The sequence below is a fragment of the Carassius auratus genome, chromosome 10 (genome assembly GCF_003368295.1).
Source record: "Carassius auratus strain Wakin chromosome 10, ASM336829v1, whole genome shotgun sequence".
NCBI classification, from domain to species: domain Eukaryota; kingdom Metazoa; phylum Chordata; class Actinopteri; order Cypriniformes; family Cyprinidae; genus Carassius; species Carassius auratus.
This window is the reverse complement of record NC_039252.1, coordinates 5,392,966-5,417,464: the sequence shown is the minus strand read 5'-3', so window position 1 is coordinate 5,417,464 and position 24,499 is coordinate 5,392,966. Positions and strand designations below refer to the sequence as shown.

Sequence of the window (24,499 nt, the reverse complement as noted above, 5' to 3'; positions counted from 1 at the left end):
ATGTCTATTTGGCCGCTTGCAAACCAATGGATCTGAGCAGCAGGCAATAGCACGTTTAAGCTGCAGTGTGCACTAAACAGCACATAACATCAGCAACAGCTAAACCTTTTCTTGTGTTTGTTGTTTTTCCCTCGTGGATTTATTCATCTGACAGGTAAGCAATGCATGCATTTTTCTGGATCTCTCTGAAAAACACTCAGGCTGTCTCAGAACCAGTTTTTTTTTTTTTTTTGGAATGACACACTCCTCTGATGTTTTTAAATGTCAGGTTAACTGACTGGAAACGTAAAGTAAGGTCACTTTTAACCCAATGTGAACGCTTCACGCTTGTAATTTTAAATCCGAATTTGAAAACCCATCTGAAGAAAGAAAAAAAATAAACAGCATATGCTGGTTAGGTATGTTTTGACGCTGAGATGCTGGTCCTTTGCCAGCACATGACCAGCATAAACCAGCAAAGGACCACCATATGCTGTTTTTTTCAACTGGGAATCCAAATTGTAGCTACAAGTTTATCCCAGAACTATCGCGAGCTGTTTAGCAACAGACAACCAACTCATAATTTATGAAATATTCGTGCACTTTACGACATAGGCTACTTTCAGCTCATAAAAGTTCGTAGAAAGTGTATGAAAATTTCCCAAACTGACGATCAAGCAGTTATTGCAAAAGGTCGCGTGCTCGAGCGTTACCTGTCTGGACACCCATCGATATTAATTCCGTCAAATTATGCAAATAAGAACATCAACTTTTCCCTCAAACAGGTTCGCAAATAGACACAATTGTGAGCTGCCGAGACCTGACTACACAGGAGCCCCTTCGCAAAGCCTCTACTCCAGCGTGAAGTGTGAAATCTTGAGTCTGTGGTCAGACACGTCGCAGCTCTCTGTCCGTCTCATTCACTCTTCTGCAGTTCAGAAGTTCTCCACAGCACAGCTGTGTTCGTCCACATGCTGTGTCAGGCAGCAATCAGCCATATTTGAGCACCAGTTGCTCTGTTTATGGACATACTTAACAGCAGTCCCACACTCTTAAAGAAGTAGCTAACAAACAGAGGATTTGCGCTCTTTCAGTAAGTTTTAAAGTGGGCGACAAAACGCGAAGTTACAGAATACTGACTTCACACACGCTGACTGCTTTATGGTGGTCTGTTTGTTTTTGTATTGCATGCCAGGCATCTGTTTTACAAAACGCGTGAATTTAGTTTGAAATGTCGACTGTTTCGCACATTATTATTCTTTATTTAGTCGTCAAGTAGTTTACAATTTCACCGTGTTTGCATTGCATACGCTGAGAATCGGAAAAATGCTTCAGCATACATTTGATTTACCATCATGTTCTGCAAAGACAAGTTGGCCAGTGTTTCTAGATGATTGGTTTTGTAAACAATGCCGGTAGGTAGGCTGACTTCTCTACATTTAAAACATTTCTGGATTTCCTGTAAATCATTTCACAGAACAATTCAAATCATCTGCACAAAGACTGAGTAATGTAAGCGGACTCGCAAGGAAACTAAATACTTGTAAAATGATGATCAAATGTTAAGAATAGAATAAAGATAAAGAGAATTGAAACTTTTAGCATTAGATGAATGAATGAAAAAAAAACATTTTTATTTTTAATAGACAAGTAAAATTGCAACTGTTTATTATAATATGCATTATTTGATAGGAAAAACTTTTTTTTTTTTAATGGGCAGGTATTCTCTGTCAGATACTGATATTGAATGAATGAATAATTGATTAATTAACAAACAATGTGAGATAAAAATGGGCCCAGCACTGAACTCTGAGGGACTCCTTTACGGTCCGTTAACAGTTTGTAATGAAAGTATGTGTTTATGGTCTTGTACCATTGCAGGGGCCATGGCCTTCTTTGGAAGAGCAGCACGGAGGGTGATGGCATGCCGACAGCCCCTCTCACCCCTCGGACGTGCCACCACCCGCTGCTATAGCTCCCAGTCGACACACACCACAGAGAAGAGCGTCCCCTATGAGAAGACCCTCAAAGAGGAGGATGGCATCGGTGGGCCCACCAAACCGCTGCCCAAGTCTGCAGATGTTGTGGTGGTTGGAGGAGGAAGCCTGGGTTGCCAGACCCTCTACCACCTGTGTAAACTAGGCATGACCAATGTGGTTCTGCTGGAGAGGGACAGATTGACTGCAGGCACCACCTGGCACACGGCAGGTATTGCACTTTGTTTACTTTGTGATTAGAGACTCTTTTGAGTAGAGTTTCTTTCCGTGCTCCAAAAAATTAAATAAAGTTTCAGTGCATAATGTGTACAAAAAAAGAGAAAAGAACCTAGGTTGCATGTTGCATAATTAATGTTACAAAGCAGATTTAATCCCTCACTTGTACAGTGAGTGTAGTTCAAGAGTTTACTCCATGAATAGGCTTACATAGTTGATTTTGTAATACTTAAAGCCAAATCATTTGACGTACCAGTACCATTCTTTTGAATTTTGCTTCTGTTTATATAATACAGTCTTTTTTACCTTTTCATAGGACTTTTGTGGCAGTTAAGACCTAGTGATACTGAGGTGGAGCTGTTGGCTCACACTCGCAACGTGATCAGCTCAGAGTTGGAGGAGGAGACTGGCCTCGAGACGGGCTGGATCCAAAATGGAGGCCTGTTCATTGCTTCCAACAAGCAGCGACTTGACGAGTACAAGCGCCTCATGTCGGTATGACACAAATACTAAACCATCTCATAGATCCTTCCCTAGAAAATCTATAATTGATTAAACATAATGAATGAAATGTGAGGGATTAAAGATGAACTGATATGTAAAATAGATTTTGCATTTCAGCTGGGTAAAGCGTACGGTATTGAGTCGTACGTCCTTTCACCTGCTGAGACCAAGGACCTGTATCCTCTGATGAATGTGAAAGATCTTTATGGCACGCTGTATGTGCCTAAAGATGGCACCATGGACCCAGCGGGCACCTGCACCACCCTCTCCAGAGCAGCCACCGCACGCGGTGCCACAGTACGTCTCCATACCCTTTACTTTTTAAAGTGATGCTTGAATGATTCTGTATAGAAGCTAATGGAGCACAGGGTGAATTACTGTATTGTAAGCCAGTGGTCTGGTTTAAGTTATGACTGAATGTATGAACCATATTGTTATGTTTATCATTGATTACAGGTGATTGAGAATTGTCCAGTGACTGGTATCCAGGTTAAGGTTGATGATTCGGGTGTTAAGAGAGTGAAAGCGGTGGAAACTGCTCATGGGACCATCCAAACACCCTGTGTGGTGAATTGTGCAGGTCAGAAGGATGCAGACATCACCAGCAGAGGGCAGTCTGTGATAGCGAAATGACTTTTAACACAAGCAGCTGTAAAAGTTTTTCCAACTTCTTATTTTATTAAATGATCCTTCTGAAAGCAGATTTTTTAAAATTATATTCGACAAAATTACCTTAACTTAACAACGCTCTTTTGAACAACTTTTAATGATTATACTATTTTTTAATTTGTGGTTTATTTGAGGTTATGATTTCTTTATCAAATCTCATCCAGTATCTGTTTGAGTACAATAATATACAGCAAAATCATGTTTGTGTTTTTTTTTCAGGTGTCTGGGGCACTAAGTTGGGGGAAATGGCAGGCGTCAATGTTCCTTTGATTGCCATGCACCACGCTTACGTCGTCACAGAAAGAATCGAAGGGATTCAGGTGAGCTCACTGTCCAGTTCGGCACAGAACACAGCAGACACTCAAATTCCCATCAAGGAGAGAGATGCACATATTAAAACCAGTGAGGTGGTCATTTGCATGATTTATTCATACTATGGTGCATTCAGGGAAACAGAGCAGAGTCCAGCATCCATTATTGATTGATTGATAATAATGATTACACTAGAAAAAAAAATTACAGAGCAGTTCCATCACTTTAGTATGTGATATTTTGGTTCTAAACCCTGTGTTTAATTCTCTTTGCAGTTCAGTTTAATCATGTGCTGCAGTAGCACTGCTCCATATTTAAATGAAGTAATTAGCATTATATTTAGTGCAAATATAGGTCGGTTTAATTTAATGGAAAAGGATTTTACATTCAGTCATTAAAGTTATTTCAGATATAGCCACTTGCACCATCCGACTAGTGCTGCAGGATTTTCTATCTTGTATAAGTGTTTTTACACTGTCTATAGAAGACTTGTGCTAATTTAAAAATGTTACCAAGGAAACCAAGGGATTGTACTAAATGAAATGTGCTACCAAGGAAACCAAAGAAAATGACGTGTGACAGACAAGCATCAGTTAGACTGGTGTGAAAGTCAAGAATAGATCAGTAATGTTTCCCACTAGATTACTGTTTCCCAGCAGACATGGAGTTACATTTGTGTTTTTACATACATACATTATATATTATGAAGAAATTTGAAACATTTATACTGCTGTTCAAAAGTTTGGCATCACGTTTTTTTATGTGTTTTTTTTTTTTAATGGATTGCGCTCATTAAGGCTGCATTTATTTGATCAAAAATACAGTAAAATTGTGAAATATTTAATATGGTTAAAATAATCTTCTATTTAATATGGTTTCAAATATAATTTCTATCTGTGAAGCAATGCTGAATTTTCATCAGCCATTACTCCAGTCTTCAGTGTCACATGTAAATTAGAAGTGATTTTAATATGCTGATTTATTATCAATGGAGGAATAAAATATTAAAAGAAACAGCATTTATTCCAAACAGAAAGCCTTTACTATCACTGTTTAGCAATTTAACGTATCCTTGCTGAAAAAATAAATAATTTTTCAAAAAGGAAAGAAAAAAAGTACTGATCCCAAACCTTTGAACAGTAGTGTATAGGTACAAAATATTTCTATTTTGAATAAATGCTGTTCTTTAAAATTTTCTATTCATCAAAGAATTTAAAAAAAGTATCCTGTGTTCCAAAAAAAAATTTAATAATATTGAAAGCTAAAATATGTAACTAAAATTTATCCTGTTTGTAATGGGGCCAATAAAAATGGCAGAGCAATTGATAACCAAACTATTTAAGATGTATTTTCTAAACATCATGGCAACTTATATTTATTAAATGAAGGTCATCTCCGGTTCCTGAATCACAGTGAAGCTGTACACTGCTAGATTGTATATTCCTGCACTATTTTCCTCAACTTAGCACTCAACATTGAATATAATTTCGTTCAGCACTGATTTTGTCACTGCATTCATTCCGTCACCTGATGTCTGTAAGTCCTTTAGTGAATTGGTCATCATTAGTCGATGCACATCTGTGTTGTGTCTGTCTTTCTTTTGTCTTTCTTTGTCTGTTTTTGAGCCCTATGGGGGCGTTTTGCTCTATTCATGCTACACTGCAGTGGCAAAACACAACAGAAGCTGTGGCATAAGCATTTAACTCACAGCCTCTCTGTGGTTTATGCGACACTGTGTGTGTGTGTGTGTCTGAGCTTGTAGTTTGATGCATGGTTGATGACAGCCGTGTTACTCCTCACAGAGAGGCCAGCTAGTCATCACTGAGAATGAAGAGATGAAATGTTTGTCAAGTCAGCATATTAGCCTGATTTCTGAAGGATCATGTGACACTGAAGACTGGAGTAACGATGCTGAAAAACGGCTTTGCATCACAGGAATAAATAAGACTTTAAAATAGATTCACAAAGAAAATAGTTCATTTAAATTGTAAAAATATTTCATGATATTACTGTTTTTCCGAAACTTACATTTTTATGAAATAAATGCAAACTTGGTGCAAAGAAGGGACTTCTTTGAAAAACAAAAAGCTGGTAGTGTGTGACTGAACACACTGCTTGAAGCAGCATGTGGTGAGATGGAGTCATGTTGTTGTTTAGTAAAGCACCATATGGCCTCTACAAAAAGCCTTGTCATACATGAACGTAATGAGCTAGTTGTCTTTTGAAATGATGAGATTTGAAATATGATATGAACTAAAATGTCTTTTTTCACTAGAATATGCCCAACGTCAGGGACCATGATGCATCAGTCTACCTCCGTCTGCAGGGTGATGCTCTCTCTGTGGGAGGCTACGAACAGAACCCCATATTCTGGAATGATGTAAGCTGAAGTATCTGTGTTTACAAATCTGACAGTAAAATAATTTTAATGAGACGTAACAGTTGCTATTCTTTCCATATTTTTGGATGTGGTTGTTTGTGATATATTTTCTGTCTTTGGTTTGAGATCCACAACCTATATTTTAGTTTAGATATGCATGATCACACAATGCCTCTGATTAGTTTTTCATTAAGAAGTTGATTTGATGTGCATTTCATGTGCACATTAGGTGCATAACTGAGGTTCCCTATCTCTCGGTCACTACGAGTTATGTTGAACGACATATGGGGTCTCACTTGGGAGGTCAATCATCTCTGAGTTTAAGAGAAAACGCCAATGAAAATTGGCTAGTGGATTTAACCTTACCTGAGCCACTCCCCGTGCCAACGGGTATAAATAGAGCGACAGGTGCATCCACTAATTAGATTTTTGCTTCGGAGCCGAGTAGTTGTATGAAAGCTGTTATACTCCACAAAGCCATTCATCTGCTGTGTCGGGAAGCTGTTCTGGTTTGTGGTATGGCGCAAACAGTGGTGTCCCTTTCAGCGATTCCCCTGGGAGCTTCAACTAAGAGAGCAGATTTCCTAAAAGAGCAAATCATGGACGTTGTCTTCCATGTCTGGGCATTCAGCACGCTGAAGATGCGTTCGTGGATGGTTCATGCATGCACTGCGTGTGTGACCATGGCAACGCTGCGATCGCGTCTCTCCTTTGTTAAAAGGAAAGGAGCAGACCCCTCTATCACTACCCGTTCCAGTTTCTCTGCCACAAGCAGAGGACCGCTGGCTAGTGCTCTGGGAGATTTGAAGGTGACAGTGAGAGCTTCTCCGCAGAGCCACGCCCCACGGACCTCTTACCCCTTCTGCAGTGTTTGTCCTGTGCGGCTGCTGGGTGATTTTGCTGGGCTGTTTTATGACAGTCTCAACGGGTCATTCAGTTTGCCGTCGGCTCACAACCGCGTTTTACTCTGGTTCCTTTCTTCCCGGATGTGCATGGGGATGGCCCATTTTTACGGCCGGAAGCAGCTCATTTCGTTCCTTCATCCTCACTACCCTCGATGGCGGGGCAGCTAGGGGTGCGTTGACATTCCCCTGCAGGAGAGTGCGATTGCGGTGCACTTGTGTCCGCAAAACGCTGCCACTGGGAGGAATAGTCTGCGCCTCTCACCCAAGGCCTGTAAACTGTCGGCCGCTCTCGCTACCAAGGCTTACAGTGCTGTGGGCCAAGCTGCCTCTGGTTTGCATGCCATGGCTATCCTGCAAACTCAGCAAGCCAAGGCTTTAACAAATGCAAGAGGGTAGAACCAACCCGAGGTTGATGCAGGAGCTGCGCACAGCGACTGACCTCCCCCTTCCGGGTGACGGAAGTCACGGGTCCCTCGGGAAGGCGATGTTCACTCTGGTGGTCCAGTAGTGCCGTTTCTGGTTCAGCCTTGTATGTATGAGAGACATTGACAAAGTGCACTTTCTCGATGCTCTCATCTGCCAGGCTGTCCTGTGTGGCGATGCTGTCAGGGGCTGTATACAGCACATCTTGCCACGACGTGATCCTCCGGTTGCCACCATTCCGTCGTGGGCAGTGCCTCAGCCTGCTCGTCGACGTGGGTGCCCCCCTGCGTCCTCCACACCAGCTCCGGCCCGTGCTGAGAGTTCTTCGAGGCCAGTGCATCATGCCCCGCGTATGTCCTCTAGGAAGACGACTAAGCGGCCCTGACACGGGCAAGTCGGAGATGTGGGAGACTGCTCTTCAGGAGCTGGCGGAGACAGAGCCACTCCTTCCCCCGGAGGAGGGCCGGGTGGAGAATCCTCAGTTTTTGTTTCTTTCTGTTCTGCCGCTGGTCCAATGGCCGACTGCACTCACTTTTTCATAGAAGAGCAATTTCCCTTTCCTCCGAGGTGCAAGGCTCACGGGTTGACGATGAGTGACGCACTGCCTCCTCATTTTCACCCACAATGCCCCCTTTCGGTAAAGAGGTCACTGTTCGTAAACACAACTCCTCTCCACGCGTCTCTGGCCAGTTCTTCCAGGAACATGAGGATTGTGGCTGTGATGACTCGGAACGCAATGCCTGCTTGGCCATCCGACACAACTCCTCATTGCTGCGGGTATGTCGACTGTCCCTTTGGTGCCACTTGTACGGGAGTTTGGGAGCGTGGCTTGCGCTGCCCAACCCGTCACGCTGGCTCATTCGGACGGTCCGACTCGGTTATGCGATTCAGTTTGCCCGGCGACATCCCAAGTTCAATGCGTGCTCGGGACTTCGGTGGCAGTCCGGGACACCTCTGTTTTGCGTGAGGAGATTGCTTTCCTGCTGGCAAAGGATGCAATCGAGCCGGTCCCTCCAGCCGAGATGAGGACAGGGTTTTACAGCCCTTACTTCATCGTACCCAAGAAAAGCGGTGTCCTTTGGCCTATCCTGGATCTGCGAGTCCTGAATCGGGCCCTGCACAAGCTCCTGTTCAAGATGCTGACACAGAAACACATTATCAAATGCATTCATCCCCAGGACTGGTTTGCAGTGATCGACCTGAAAGACGCTTACTTTCATGTCTCGATCCTCCCTCGCCACAGACCTTTTCTGCGGTTTGCATTCGAGGGTCAGGCATGGCAGTACAAGGTCCTCCCCTTCGGGCTCTCCCTGTCCCCCCGTGTCTTCATGATGGTCACGGAGGACACCCTTGCCCCACTCTGGGAAGTTGGCATCAGGATCCTCAACTATCTCGACGACTGGCTCATTATGGCCCGGTCCCGAGAGCAGTTGTGCGATCACAGGGACTTGGTGCCACGGCACCTCGGTCAGCTGGGGCTTCAGGTCAACCGAGAGAAGAGCAAGCTCTCCCCTGTGCAGAGAAGCTTTTATCTCGGTATGGAGTTAGACTCGGTGAGTATGACGGCACTCAACCGTGCAGCCGACACGCTCTCACGACAGCTCACCTTTCCCGGGGAATGGCGACTCCATCCCCAGATGGTCCAGCTAATCTATAGTCGATTTGGGGAAGCCCAGGTAGACCTGTTTGCTTCCCACAAGTCCTCCCACTGCCAGCTGTACTATTCCCTGTCCCAGGCCCCCCTGGGCACGAATGCACTGGCACACAGCTGGCCTCGGGCTCTACGCAATTATGCCTTTCCCCCAGTAAGCCTGCTCGCACAGATGCTGTGCAAGGTCAGGGAGGACGAGGAACAGGTCCTGTTGGTTGCGCCTTACTGGCCCACCCGGACCTGGTTTTCGGAACTCATGCTCCTCGTGACAGCCTCTCTCTGGTGCATCCCCTTGAGGAGGGACCTCCTCTTTCAGGGGCTTGGCACCATTTGGCACCCGTGTCTAGATCTTTGGAACCTCCACGTGTGGCTTCTGGACAGGACGCGGCAGACCTAAGTGATCTGCCACCAGCGGTGGTAGACACTATCACTCAGGCTAAAGCCCCCTCTAGAAGGCAGGCCTATGCTCTGAAGTGGAGTCTGTTCATGAATTGGTGTTCTTCTCACTGAGAAGACCCCCGGAGATGCCCGGTCAGAGTCATGCTTTCTTCCCTGCAAGAAAGGTTGGAGCGTGGTTACCCTCCACCCTGGAAGTGTATGTGGCTGCCATTGCAGCCCATCACAATGCAGTGGACGGCCGGTCCCTGGGAAGGCATGACCTGATCATTAGGTTCCTGAGGGGTGCCAGAAGGTTACATCCTGCTAGGACACCCTTGAATCCCTCTTGGGACCTCTCTATTTTCCTGGTGGGACTTCAGAGGGGTTCCTTTGAGCCGCTGGATTCAGTTGAGCTTAAGTTCCTGTCTCTAAAAGACAGCGCTCCTGGTCATGCTCACTTCCATCAAAAGGGTCGGGGACCTCCAAGCATTTTTGGTAAGTGAATAGTGCCTCGTGTTCAGGCCGGCCTACTCTCACATTGTCCTGAGACCCCGGCTGAGATACGTGCCCAATGTTCCCACCACTCCCTTCCTTCAGAAGCTCTGAGCAGCTCCTGGTCTGCTTTGGAGGCCAGCAGAAGGGGAAGGCTGTCTCCAAGCAGAGGTTGGCCAATTCCCCCTAACACGGGGATGTGACTGCCTTTATTCTCCCAGCAGAGTTCCCCAGTTGGCGTACCCTGGTCGAGCATCCTCCAGCACCCTCGGCAGTCAGACTTGGCGGAGCAGTCTGTCGTCAGGCCCAGTACTGGTGTTAGCATGCCCGGAGTTCCGGTCAGCCCCTGTGCTGGGCTAGGTGTTCATATGGCTCGATTCCCTACTGGTAATCCCATATGTTTATTTTTCCACGGTAAGGTTTCCCTCTTGGCAAACCCCTGCCTTCCCTTGACAGACCCGCTATGTCAGTCTCTTCTGGCAGCTGTTCCATACCTACTCTAAGGTAGGACCTGCCTCAGAGAACCATTCCATATGTAGTACTGCCCCCTGGGTCAGTCCATATCGGTATGTCATGTCACCTCCCTACGGGTAGGATGTGGTCTCCGTAGCAACCTTTTCCAAAGGCTCGCTTCCCCATTGTCTTGCCAAGCTGAAAGAACAAATAGGGAAGATTTGAAGCAATCTTTCACTTAAGGTTGAAATCCCTTCCATTAACTTTATGTGGGTGGAACAGCAGTGTGGCCTTCTCCAGCAGCGATGTACTCACCCTCTGGCCCCTTCGGTACCAAGGTCAGTGAATTTGTGCTAGGGCTTTGGGAAGGTTACGACCTTAAGCGTAGCTTTTGTGGCACGCCACGTCTTGCCGACAATTGCAGCGCCACAGGGTTGTGACAGTGGTCAGGTTGTGGTGTTTTCCATAGGACCCCATATGTCGTTCGACATAACTCGTAGTGACCGACTGATAGGGAAGGTCTCGGTTACGTACGTAACCCTCGTTCCTTGATGGAGAGAACGGAGACGTTATGTCCCCATGCCACAACCTTGAACCGGTCGCTGTTGCCGGGACACGTTCTCGGCTCCTCAGCATAAAACCTAATGAGTGGATGCACCTGTCACTCTATTTATACCCGTTGGGATGGGGAGTGGCTCAAGTATGTTAAATCCACTAGCCAATTTTCATTGGCGTTTTCTCCCAAGTGAGACCCAATATGTCGTTCGACATAATGTCCGCGAGGGTTACGTACATAACCGAGAAGTTTCATTAAAATATCTCAAAGTACGTTTGATATTAATGATTCTTAATGAGCATTGGTCAATATTGTGCATGCAAATTTCTGCCTGTTTTTACATTTAGATTAACTTTTTTATCATCTAACAAAAGTTCATTTTTAAAAAACATTTTACAAGCATTTCAGTGTTACTTTAGTATTGTTTATATATATTAATTATATTTATTACTATTTAGAATTAGCTTTTATATTTCTATTCAGCTTTAATTTATGTAATTTTACATTTGAGAATAAAAGTAGCACCTTTCTTTGCATAAACATTTGGGCGGTGTTATGCAAATCTTTCATATTTTTGATATTTAAGTAAATTTTTTAGGTAATGTTCATTTTATTTAAAGTAATGAATATGTTTTTATGGTTTTAGTTAACCATAATAAACTCTTTACACCAAAAATAAATAAAATTAAACCGATGGTGAAACATTTTGTACTCAGAAATTGCTAATAAACGTCATAAATAATTATAAAGAAACTGCAAAGGAACAGATTGAATTAAACATGAAATGCTGAAATAGAAAGTATGAAATAGTATTTTTTTGTTAAACATACTTAAGTAATCTTTCTTTTATGTACATCTTTAACTCTATTTTTAGTGTATTTACTGCATATAATTTTTGTGCCTGAAAAAGAATTTAACGTTGTTCAGTCCAATCAAATAAGAAGGGGGAAAAAAAAAAAGAGTTTTCATGTAACTAATATGGGGCTCTTTGCACTGATATCAAATTTATTTGTCAAGAAGTTTGCATACTGTGCACAATATACTGAAATTGTATTACTGTACAGTAGTGTGATATTCCATACGTAGCGTGTGTGTGTTTGTGAGTGCTTCTGTCTACAGAGGTTTTTTTAACCCTGTCACCTCACATTTGACCACATTTATACAGCATTGCCTTTATATGAACTCCAGCCAGCAGTATTCTGTGTGCAACTAAGCTTTCTCATTAAATTCACCCTCTGTTAGCTCATGCTTTCAATAGAGAAAGCAACAGTCATGCTATGAAACAGCGGATCAATATCTCAGGGAAGTGTGAAGAATTTGAGAAATGTGTTTGTAGAAACGGTGGCGGTCTGAAACTCTTAATGAGACAGTGTGAAGCCTGGCAGGGTTCTCAGCACATGCAGTCTCTACAGTTTTATTTTTACACTTCAGTCTGCTCCACACCGACCACATATTCTCTCCGTTTTTGTGATCAGCATTTCATCAGCTGTCAGATTGCTCACACCGTCTGCTGCTGCTTTCCATCCCATGGTTTCGATTTTCATTGTCAGTCCCCTGTGGGAGCGAGAGAAGACAGTGGCAAGTAGAGGACTTTGCTTAAATAAAATTACAAATTGAGAAGTGTTCATGGTGGAAGCAAGCTTGTTGTGCCAAGAAAGTGAAGTTGGAGCTATGCGGATAGTGGGAGGAGGTTCAGTCTGTTCTGTAAAATTAACATGAAATCAAAACTGACTCTATAAACGTTCTTAATAGATGTCGTCTTATGCTGTAAAGAATAAGGCCCAATCCCAATTCTATTTTATACCCCTTCCCCTACCCCTCCGCCTACCCCTTCCCCTTGTCCCTTGAAACAGAGTGTCACATGACGTCATTCATCGTCTAGCTCTTACAATACACACATATACTGGTGTGCATTAGAGCCTTTAATTATCGTTCTGTATTAATGAGCTGCTTACTGACACACATATCGGAAATCGCGCAGCTCACACATCCAGGAGAAAATAAACTTGTCAACGCTGCCCCATGACTTTTATTAAATACAGTTTAAATACTGAATCGCTACATTATATTTTCCAGCGACGAGAGGATACAATCGCTGTTTTTAAGTAAACTCACTCTAAAAAGATAAATGCACAGACGCGAATACACGCAACTTCTCTCTCTTTCTCTCTCGAATAGGCAATATTTGAGAAAATGGTTTAGCGATTTCTAATTATTGGGGGGATTAGCCCCCATCAATGTCTACGGCAGTTATTGCCCTGATCAGACATATGCTGTGACACTATCATGCAGTCTGTAATAATATGATGTTAGCAAATATTAGCAAGATTTGGCAAACATTTCTTTGAGTAACATGACCGTTAATATGAACTCACAATTTAATGTAACATAAATCAAATTATTACTTTTCGTTAAAATATTTATTTATGCCAAAAAAGCTTACATTTATGTGTCTTTTTGTTCGCTGTAGCAGCCATGTTTCAGAGATAATTCATACCCCTTCGTCTGAGGTGTGGTCTCAAAATCTTCATTTGAAGGGCTATATGGCCCTTCCCCCTTCCCCTCAAACCAAAAGAAAATCGAGACACCCCTACCCCTTCACATGAACGCACGAAACGGAGGGGTAGGGGGAAAGGCTAAGGGGTAGTATTGGGATTGGGCCTAAAACTGACTTTAATATATATAGATGCAATAGATATATAACTTTACCTTAATAGATATAAAGAAATTTTCAAGATATAAACTCACAGTTGCAAGATCTAAACTTGGAATTCAGAGAAAATAAATCTGTATACTGTAGAGAGATGTAATGTCTGAATTGCGATAAATAACGTCTGAATTGCAAGATATAACGTCTGAATTGCGAGATTTAATGTCTGAATTGTGAATTGTGAGATGTAACGTCTGAATTGCGAGATGTAAAATCCACATTGCAAGATGTAAAATCTGAATTGCGAAATACGTCCATATTGCATGATGAAGGTATGAATTACAAGCTTTAAAATCAGAATTGAGAGCTGCTAATCAGAATTGCATGATGTAAAGTTCAAATCGGAGATATAAACTTGGTTCAAAGTGGCAAGAAAGTCTGAACTGTGAGATGTAATGTCTGAATTGCGAGAAATAACATCTGAAATGTGAGATGTAAAGTCTGAATTGTGAAACTCAGAATTGAGAAATGTAAAGTCCGAACTGCAAGAAATCCAAATTGCAAATTTTTCGTAAGGTGAGGTGTGTATAATATCTGAATTGAGATGTAAAACTTGAATTGTGAGACGAAAGTATTAATTGTGAGATACAATGTTTGAATTATGAGATGTAAATTCCGAATTACATGGTGGAAGTATAAATTGCAAGCTATAACATCCTAAGAGATGTAAAGTCCAAATGGTGAGATGTAAACTCACAATTCAAAAAAGAATAGACACTTAATTAGACACTGTCCAAAATAACTAACTAGTTATTTAAAAAAATTTGATGCAAAGGTGATATAAAATAAAGTATAGTGTTATAAATGTACATGCATTTAAAAAGAAAAAACGAAACTGGATTTACGATGCTGGTTATCGTTAAATGTGTCAAAACAGCCCTGTGGAAAAAGTATTCGTTTTGAGATAAAAAGTTGTAATTACACTTTTAGATTTTTATTCAGTGGCAGAAAGAGCTATGAGATAAGTAAAGTGGACTGGGGTCATAATCCTGAGTTTATTTCTCTCATTTCTGTCTTTTATGGGACTTTTTTTGTGATTTTTAAAATGTTGCAATTACCTTTTTATTTATTTATCCTGTGGCAGGCTTTTAAAACTCCAAATGCACAGATCCTCCGTAGGGTTTGGCAAAGGGTCAATTGGACACCAGTAGTTTAACATGATTGGGGGTCCATATGTCAATGACATGTTATCATCCAGTAAGACCTTCCTCTTGGATCATAGATTCAGTGCTGGATTTATGAGCTTTATATGAGATTCAGTGAGCTCATTACTTCTGACCAGGTCACTCCATTATCGTGTGTGTGTGCTATAACATTGTGTATTTGTTCTGTGATTCTCCAGGTGTCTGATAAGTTTGCCTTCAGCTTGTTTGATCTGGACTGGGATGTCTTTATGCAGCACATTGATGGTGCTGTGAACAGAGTACCTGCTCTGGAACAAACTGGAATCAAATCCACTGTCTGTGGTCCAGGTACGTAAACACACACACACACACACACAGACAAATGCATCAAACGCTCATTTGACAACATCTGTCTCTGACACATTTAAAGAACCGGCTCATAAGTGTTGTCTGTTTGGGAATCGATCTACACTTTTATCACTGTGTGTTTTTTATCATATAAAGGAATGGCCCATAAGAGTCATTAATTCTGGAATTAAGCTACACTATGTGCAAAGTTTAATGTGTTTCTGTAGTCATTGTATCTTTATCAGAGCATTACACAGACTTCATGACACTGAGTTTGCTTTCGCTGTGCTCTGCCCGTCCATCTCACCAGCTGATTGGTTTACTAGACTGCCAGTCAAATGACTCTGCACTCTGATTGGCTGATTTGTCACCATTCAGGCTCTCTCCAGAGATTCAGTCAAGTAATAAAAGATGACCGGTGTGAAATGCGGCTAAAACACTGTAGTGACCGTCATGTAGAAAACTCATTTACTTCAGAATAAAAGAAAACATAGCAGCAACAGGAGGAAGTGACAAGGCTTAAAATTTAAAACAACATTCTCAGCACACTTAGAATGTACTTCTATTCAGAAAACGCAATAATTATTCTGTAACAAAGGTTGCAACACGGTCACTTGCAGAAGGGTTTCGGGTCAGTGGATGAGCACTCCTCAAATCACTTTAAGAGAGAGCTAGCACAGGCTCCATTTACCCACTCGTCAGCTATTGAAAACTAGATGTTGAGCATATGTATAATTCAACTCTGCTGTCATTGGACTTTGCATGAATACCATTTAACACTTAATTATACCTTTTGGTGTGACAGCAGTGTCCCATTGGCCATTAACTGCATCCACTATAGTCAAGAACTACACTTGAAAATCAGCGTTACGTGATTGAAGGCCACCTGTGTACAGTGGTGACTCACATGATTTCAGAATTTGCTGCTCACACTCGTGCTGTGTATCATTGGCCTTCTGTGACGTGAGTCAGTATATCATGAACATTGCTCAGAAGTCTTCATCCACTAAACGTTGATGACTCAATTAACTAGTGACACCATTATGTGGTTTCACAGTAAATATCTTCAACAGATTGCTGTATTATATGATTACTGATAATCCTTCGAGGTCCGGTCTGGATATTGTTTTATCATGAATTTTTGTGTTAAAAACTAAAGAGTCATGAAATATGCATGTGTTTTCAATTTCTGCTGTCTTTTATTTTATGGTGCCATTGTGTGAGTTTTTGGAATAGGAAATGATAATACTATACTAAACTATAATAATAACTACAATAAAATTAACTGATTTAAATTCTTATATTTAATTTTAATTTAATAAAAAATACAGTAAAAACTGTAATATTGTGAAATATTATTGCAGTTTTAATTAACTGTTTTCTATGTTAAGATATTATAAAATGTAATTTATTTCTGTGATGCAAAGCTGAATTTTCAGCACCATTAATCCTTACTCAATGTTGAAAATAGTTTTAATTGCTTAATATTTCTATGGAAATCACAACACATTTTTTTCTTTTTTTTAAATTACCATTTACATTTTTTAAACAAAGAACAGTATTTATTTGAAATAGATATCTTTTGAAAGTCTATAAACTTATTTTATATATATATATATAAACATTTTTAATACAAATAAAGAACATAAAATGGAAAGAAAACAACTTTACTCATACTGAGAATGTCATTTGTATTAAAGAAAAGTTTTATTGAAATAGAAATGTATCAAAAAAAAAAAATGAGACCACATTATACTTATGAGATTCATCTACTATTAACAATTTTTCTTTAAACTAAAAAACAAGATTTTGTAAAATAATAATTTGTGGCAGATCATTGTTCATTTTGTTCATGGAAGCAGAAGTTGCTCAAATTGTAATGTTAATATAATAATAGAATTTGCAATTAATTCATTTTAAAAATGATAATTTTCACTAATGATCTCATTTTTGGACTTCCTTTATATCAACTCAGACGTGTTGTATTTGAGTTTGGATGGCTTGATCGCACCACACTTTCTCACTGGATCATGTTTAGTCACTTTCTCGTGCTCCAAAGCCTTTGGTTTGCTGTTGTTGAAAGCCGTGTTTGACACCACAAGGTGACCTATGAGGACGGCAGTCAGAGCGCTTCGGCGATAGCGGCGTGTGTATGTGTGTGTGGTGAAATATGAATAAGAGCAATAGAGGAGAGGAAGATGGATAAATAAAATATAGCTGCAGCCTCACCCTCTCCTTTTGCTCTCAGAGAGCAAATGATGCTGTGGAAAACACTTTCTCATGTGGAGTAATGGAAAAGGTGTGTCTCTGCTCTTCATCTCTTTTGCACTCGCAGCCTTTGTTTCTCTGATGCTTTTGAGGGTCATCCCATGATATCTTACTACTGAAAGCTTTGACCATTACGAATAGACCATTAAGTGAGCGCACAGCAGCGATATATATCTTTAAAAAGCCTTTCAGAATAATCTGATCTGACCCACAGTTTCCCACCTCTCACCCTTATTTTCTTAACTTTTTGTGTTTAAAAGAGCCGCATTATAAACTCTCAAAGCAATTAGTTTTCTTTCTGAAGTGCTTTTCAAGTGTTAGTCAAGTTTTCTTCCACCATTAACAGTCGTAATTTCACCACAGGCTGGTCCAGAATGTATCTAACTGACATTGTACATGTAAATGTGTTGTTACCTCAAGAATGTTTGTTGCTTAATGTAATATCCTCCTGTGTAGGCTCTTAATATAAAACATGTCATAGTGAATAACATTAAAGGGATAGTTCACCCAAAAATGAAAAACATCTCGGTTACGTATGTAACCTTGGTTCCCTGAATAGGGAACGAGATGCTGCGGTGACGTCACCACGTATGGGAACACCTCCGGTGTGACGAATGTCTGAAGCCCTATACCATCCCGCCAATCCTATTGGCCAAATGGCGCATAGCACCACCCTACGCATGCGCACGCATGATATACCTGGGTGCAGCGCGCCATTTCGCTCAGATTTCATGACTGAAGATGAAGAAATTATCAAGGTACGGAACGGCCAGAACCGCAGCATCTCGTTCCCTATTCAGGGAACCAAGGTTACATACGTAACCGAGATGTTCCCTATCATAGGTCACTTCGATGCTGCGGTGACGTCACCACGTATGGGAACGATATACCAAAACGCCTGACGTACCTGATAACTGAGATCCGAGGAAGCATCTGCTCAAGCGGAGAGAACCCGGGAGCCAGGAGCCATCCTCACATCCAGACTGTAGGACCATCCTGCCGCAGCACAGATATCATCCATAGAAGATCCACTGAGAAAAGCTTGAGAAGAAGCCACAGCTCAAGTGGAATGAGCCTCAATTCCTAAGGGCGAAGCGAGTCCGCGCGCCTCATAGGCCAAAGAAATTGCCTCCACCAGCCAATGGGACATGCGCTGCTTTGTAACCGCATGGCCCTTACTTTTATGTCCAAAACAGACAAACAGCTGGTCAGATTCATGCCAAGGGGCTGTACGATCCACATAAGTCTTTAAATCTCTCACAGGGCAAAGACTTAGATCTCTTGAACCAGCCTCAGCAGGTGAAAAAGCTTCCAGGAACACTTACTGAAAGCGAAAGAGGTTAGATGCGACCTAGGAACATAGTTAGGCCTGGGCCGCAGCAGCACCTTCACAGAGCCCGGTGCAAATTCCATGCATGAGGGTGAAACAGAAAGAGCCTGTAAATCCCCAACTCTCTTGAGGGAGGATAAAGCCATGAGAAGAAATGTCTTCAGTGTCAAGAATTTATCCGATACGGGCTCCAAGGGCTCAAACGGATGCCCTGATAAACCTAGCAACACAATGGATAAACCCCATGAAGGAACTCGCACAGGGCGGAAAGGCCTCAGCCGTCGCGCACGCTGTACGAAACGAGAAACTAGTGGATGACGCCTCATAGAGGCACCGCCTATGTATTCGTGGTAAGCTGAAATGGCTGCCACGTAAACCTTAAAAGTGGCTGGTGTTACGCCATCCGAAAAACAATCCTGGAGGAACTCCAGCACTGAAGCCACTGGGCAGTAAACTGGATCCACATTACGATTGCCACACCAGGCTGTAATCAGTCTCAACTTGAAAGCATATAAGCGTCTCGTAGAAGCTGCTCTAGAATTCAATATAGTCTCAGTGGTTTCAACAGAAAGACCGGGACATACTAATGCACTCTGCTCAGTGGCCACGCCCACAGTTTCCACAGATCCGGCCTCGGGTGCCAAATCAGCCCCTGTGCTTGTGATAATAAATCCTGTCTGAGGGGAATCTCCACGGAGAGCCCGCTAGCAGACTGATAGATCCGCAAACCACGGCTGCGTGTGCCATCGCGGAGCCACCAGAAGCAGCTGTTCCACTCTGTCCCGCCGTATTCTGCATAATACCGCTGGGATCAAACGAATCGGAGGAAAAGCATACAGACTGGTCCTGGGCCAGCTGTGAGCTAATGCATCCACGCCCAGGGGCGATGGGGGGCATAGGGAGAACCATAGCGGGCAATGCGTAGTCATGTTTGACGCGAATAAATCCACTTTCGCTTTGCCGAATATCCACCATAAAAGATCCACCGTCTGGGGGTGTAATCGCCATTCTCCCTGTTCCAGAGCCTGTCTGGATAGCAGGTCCGCTCCGAAATTCAATCGTCCGGGGACATGAACAACTCGGATCGACAGAAATTTTCTCTGAGACCAGAGAAGAACATGTCTCGCCAGCCTGCACAGGGGGCGAGAGCGTAATCCTTCCTAATGATTCAGGTATGAGACAAACGCTGTGTTGTCTGATCTGAGCAGCACAAGACGGCCGATCAGCAGATTCGCGAATTACTGGAGAGCCAGAAAACTGCCAGTAATTCCAACCGGTTTATATACCAACTGCGTTGTGCAGCTGTCCACACTCCATGGGCTGGTAGCCCTTTACAAACAGCTCCCCAACCGGTCAAAGACGCATCCGTCGTGACGGTCTCTGGGAAAGCTCAAATCCCCAGCCGAACCCCGGTAGGAGAAACTCGGTTGGCATCCATAGTTTTAACGACATCACACAACTCTGTGTCACCGAAATCGTCGGATGCGGAAGACAACGGGGTGAAATATTTCGTCTTTCCGCCCACTTTTCCACTGAAAAGGGCGCATGTGAAGTAACCCCAGACAAATTACGGGTAATGCCGCTGTCAATCGTCCAAGTGGTTAACAGACGGACGCCCTGGAGCCGCAACGGGGCCAGAGCTACATCCATGCATTGAGAAGTACGGGGTCTACGACTTCTATAGCCCCTTTGCTCAGCAGAGTTGACATCTCCTGTCACAACACTGCTATTACCATCAGTCTACCACCGTGGAAAGAATTCAGCGGAAAGAGGCGGGCCTCTAAAAAGCGAATTGGTGTATCCGTGACAATTGTGCGTAACACCCATTGAGAAATGCCGGGCAAGCGTTACACGCGACCCAAAACGATACCAGCAGTCTCAAATTTCCGCTTTCTGCAACGTTGTCATACACATAATGTCCGTGCACGGAAAAGCCTGCAGCATTCGTGCACAGGGGAAGTGTATGCATAAGAGCTATTGCGTCCCGTTGTGTATAATCCTGAACGTGTCCACGGCAGGAATTAGACCAACGAATTGAACATCAGGCTCTGCCGCTAACTAAAACGGCGGCTGTGCGAGCCGTCATAAACGGGTCGTCTGTGTAAGACCCTTGAATCACCCCTCAAAATCTGAAAGCTGGATTGCGCAGTGTCTGAGGGATTATTAGTTATTATTTACGCCTGGCGTCACAGCCCGATCCAATGCTGCTCGAAGCGCTGTTTGCTGCGAGACAGTCAATGTTAGAGCGTAGGGACTGCAGTGAGAGTGTTGGATGCGCATTAGCGGTCCAACAGCACTCTATAGTGGAGGGCACAGTCCCTGGCGAACATGAAGTAAAGCGCATGCGTAAACTCGCTGCGTTTCGTTGTGTATAATCCTGAAGCGTATCCACGGCAGGATTTAATTCACCAAGATAAAAATCGGGCCACGTCGCCATTGCGAGAACGTGGCGGCTGTATGAGCAGTCATAAACTGGCCATCTTTGCCAGCCTTTTGTGCCGCCCCTCAAACTCTGAAGGCTGAATAGTGCAGAGTGTCTGAGGGGGCGCTCAAATGATAACTCAATCCAATGATGCTCGAGGTGCCTTTGCTGCGAAGACAGTCAATGTTAGAGCGTGGGGACTGCAGTGAAAGGGTTGGATGTGCATTAGCAGTCCAACAGCACTCTCTAGTGGAAGGCACAGACCCTGGCAAACATAGAAGGAAAGCGCAAGCGTCAAACTCGCCGCGTTTCGTTGTGTATAATCCTGAAGCGTGTTCACGGCAGGATTTAATCCAACAAGATAACAGTAGGCCACGCCGCTAGCGAGAACGTGGCAGCTGTGTGAGCCATCATAACTGGCCATATCCGCCAGTCTCTCGTGGCGTCCCTCAGACTCTGAAGGCTGAATAGTGCAGAGTGTCTGAGGGGGCGCTCAAATGATAGCTCAATCCAATGATGCTCGAGGTGCCTTTGCTGCGAGACAGTCAATGTTAGAGCGTGGGGACTGCAGTGAAAGGGTTGGATGTGCATTAGCAGTCCAACAGCACTCTCTAGTGGAGGGCACAGACCCTGGCAAACATGAAGTAAAGCGCATGCGTCAAACTCGCTGCGTTTCGTTGTGTATAATCCTGAAGCGTGTTCACGGCAGGATTTAATACAACAAGAAAACATTAGGCCACGCCGCTAGCGAGATCGTGGCAGCTGTGTGAGCCGTCATAAACTGGCCATATCCGCCAGTCTCTCGTGGCGTCCCTCAGACTCTGAAGGCTGAATAGTGCAGAGTGTCTGAGGGGGCGCTCAAATAACAGCTCAGTTCAGTGACGCTCGAAGTGCTTGTGCTGCGAGACAGTCAATGTTAGAGCGTGGGGACTGCAGTGAGAGGGTTGGATGTGCATTAGCAGTCCAACAGCACTCTTCAGTGGAGGGCACAGACCCCGGCAAACATAGAAGGAAATGCATGCGTCAAACTCGCTGTGTTTCGTTGTGTATTATCCTGAAGCGTGTCCACGGCAGGATTTAAACCAAAAAGATAAACATAGGGCCACGCCGCTAGCGAGAACGCGGCAGCTGTGTGAGCCGTCATAAACTGGCCAAATTCGCCAGTCTCTTGTGCCGTCCCTCAAACTCTGAAGACTGAATTGTGCAGTGTCTGAGGGGCGCTCAAATAACAGCTCAGTTCAGTGACGCTCGAAGTGCTTGTGCTGCGAGACAGTCAATGTTAGAGCGTGGGGGAAGAACGAGAGGCTTCTCGTAAAGAACCGTAATAAGAGAATGAAATTTTTCCGAAATAGACACGACTCGATACGTCTAGACGAGACTAGGTCGCGGCGGAGTTTGGCGCGATCCGTTCGGCTAGAGAGGTAGTCAAACGGCATCGCTATATAATAGCATGTCACTTAATCGTGGCAAAAACCCGCGCCGTTCGTGATATGCGCTGATAAGGCTGCTTCCAGGACCTCGAACCTCTTGGTGGAGGTCCGTGAGAAGGGTAGTTTATCCACCGCGTGGATAGCCACATAATAGCACACTGAGGAAGGGGAAGCGCGTTTCTCCTGTCCGCTCGGAGGGAGAGAACCGCTTATGCCGGTCAGAGCCTACTCTGAGTAGAAGCTGCGGTTAGACAACATAGTATAAAGCAAAACTGCTCTGATTAACGCGCTCGAGTAGGGGAGAGCGAGCAAGTGGAAACTCCAGTGCATCACTGTACTCATAGTCAAGCCGCACATATCGCCCCTAACCAACACCTCGTGCGGGGCCTCGGCGACCGCAGAAGCGAACGGTGGGGGTTAGACGCGAGGCGACTGAAGAAATAGACTCCAGAGCGCGGATACTTTTCTTATTTACCATAGCCGTAGGCTATCACAGAGAGAACATGAGAGAGGCTGCAAACGAATCTCTCATGAGTGCCTCCCTGTGATAAACCCATATACGGCTCTTACCTTTCGTTGACTCATCGCGTCCGCGAAAGAGGAGTTAACACTGCTCGAAGAAAATCGCTGGAGAACGCGAGATGATAGGGCACAGATGATTCGCTATTCCTGAAGGAATGAAATCTGAGCGAAATGGCGCGCTGCACCCAGGTATATCATGCGTGCGCATGCGTAGGGTGGTGCTATGCGCCATTTGGCCAATAGGATTGGCGGGATGGTATAGGGCTTCAGACATTCGTCACACCGGAGGTGTTCCCATACGTGGTGACGTCATCGCAGCATCGAAGTGACCTATGATAGGGAAATTTTGTTTATCTGTTTACTCCCAGGGTATCCAAGATGTAGGTGACTTTGTTTCTTCAGCAAAACACAAACAGAGATTTTTAACTCAAACTGTTGCAGTCTGTCAGTCATATAATGGAAGTGGACAGGAATCACGGCTTTGAGAGTCAAAAAATATACACAAACAAAACCAAATTAAACCCTGTGACTTGTGATGATACACTGATGTGCAAAGACACAAAATGATCGGTCTGTGCAAGAAACTGAACAGTATTTATATAGTTTTTTACCTGATCATTTTCAACGCAATATCTGACTGTTCTGAGCCCGTTCGCGTGAAGCATCTTCTTCTTGCTTTATGGCGGATCGCAGACTTATAAGTGCATTACCGCCACCTATCTCTCAAATGGACCATTGACACTCTGTCTACAATCTCAATCTCGAGTGTCAATGGTCCACTTGAGAGAGAGAAATCATCAGGAAATTTTTATACTGGAAGTGAACTTATCCTTTAATAATCTGAGGGGCGGCAGAGTTTTGTGTTGGGAATGCTAACACAAATGCCAATATAATAAACTGTTCTCTGCTATCTTAAAAGATAATGTTTCTTCCTGTAGTTCTGGTTAAAAATCCAGTAAATGGAAATGTATTTTGAAATGGAAGTGTATTTTTACACTCTTGCTGGTTTGTTTTCCTCCAGAATCCTTCACTGCAGACCACAAGCCCCTGATGGGTGAAGCCCCGGAAGTGAGAGGCTTTTTCCTTGGATGTGGCTTCAACAGTGCAGGTAAGAGCATGGCGCTTAAACACAGTCCACACACACCTTTCTCTTCCACAGCTGACCAGTGCCAAATGAATATTTTAACCATGAAAACCTGCAGTGTTCAAATGCAAAATCCAGTCCCACCCACTCCCCATGTACAGCCACCTACTCGAGATCAACGCAACCTGATCTCTGACCCCTGCATGTCCAGTACTTAAGCATCCGGTCTGCTCTTCCTCTTGCATAGTCTTTCACTAGCGACAGTCCTGGACCATGTTGTTGCTTCCTATGACTATTTTAAGATTTTTATTTGTACTGTATTTGTACTATATCACCCAGTACATTT

The 24,499-nt window shown here is 43.6% G+C and overlaps 1 protein-coding gene across 2 annotated transcripts in view; it reads left to right on the top strand.

Moving 5' to 3' along the window:
* The window catches only part of LOC113109650 (sarcosine dehydrogenase, mitochondrial-like), a 60,246-nt gene continuing 35,747 nt past the window's right edge, over positions 1-24,499 (top strand). Inside the window, exons 1-9 of one of the 2 annotated variants that reach the window (XM_026273349.1) lie at positions 1-154; positions 1,861-2,187; positions 2,509-2,687; positions 2,814-2,993; positions 3,153-3,276; positions 3,585-3,685; positions 5,953-6,057; positions 14,968-15,097; positions 24,091-24,177. In XM_026273349.1, the coding sequence (XP_026129134.1) occupies positions 1,866-2,187; positions 2,509-2,687; positions 2,814-2,993; positions 3,153-3,276; positions 3,585-3,685; positions 5,953-6,057; positions 14,968-15,097; positions 24,091-24,177 (1,228 nt within the window). In that variant the 5' untranslated portion in view covers positions 1-154; positions 1,861-1,865. Of the gene's footprint in view, positions 155-804; positions 1,073-1,860; positions 2,188-2,508; positions 2,688-2,813; positions 2,994-3,152; positions 3,277-3,584; positions 3,686-5,952; positions 6,058-14,967; positions 15,098-24,090; positions 24,178-24,499 lie in introns of those variants that run through there. The other variant, XM_026273350.1, reaches the window with a different exon arrangement.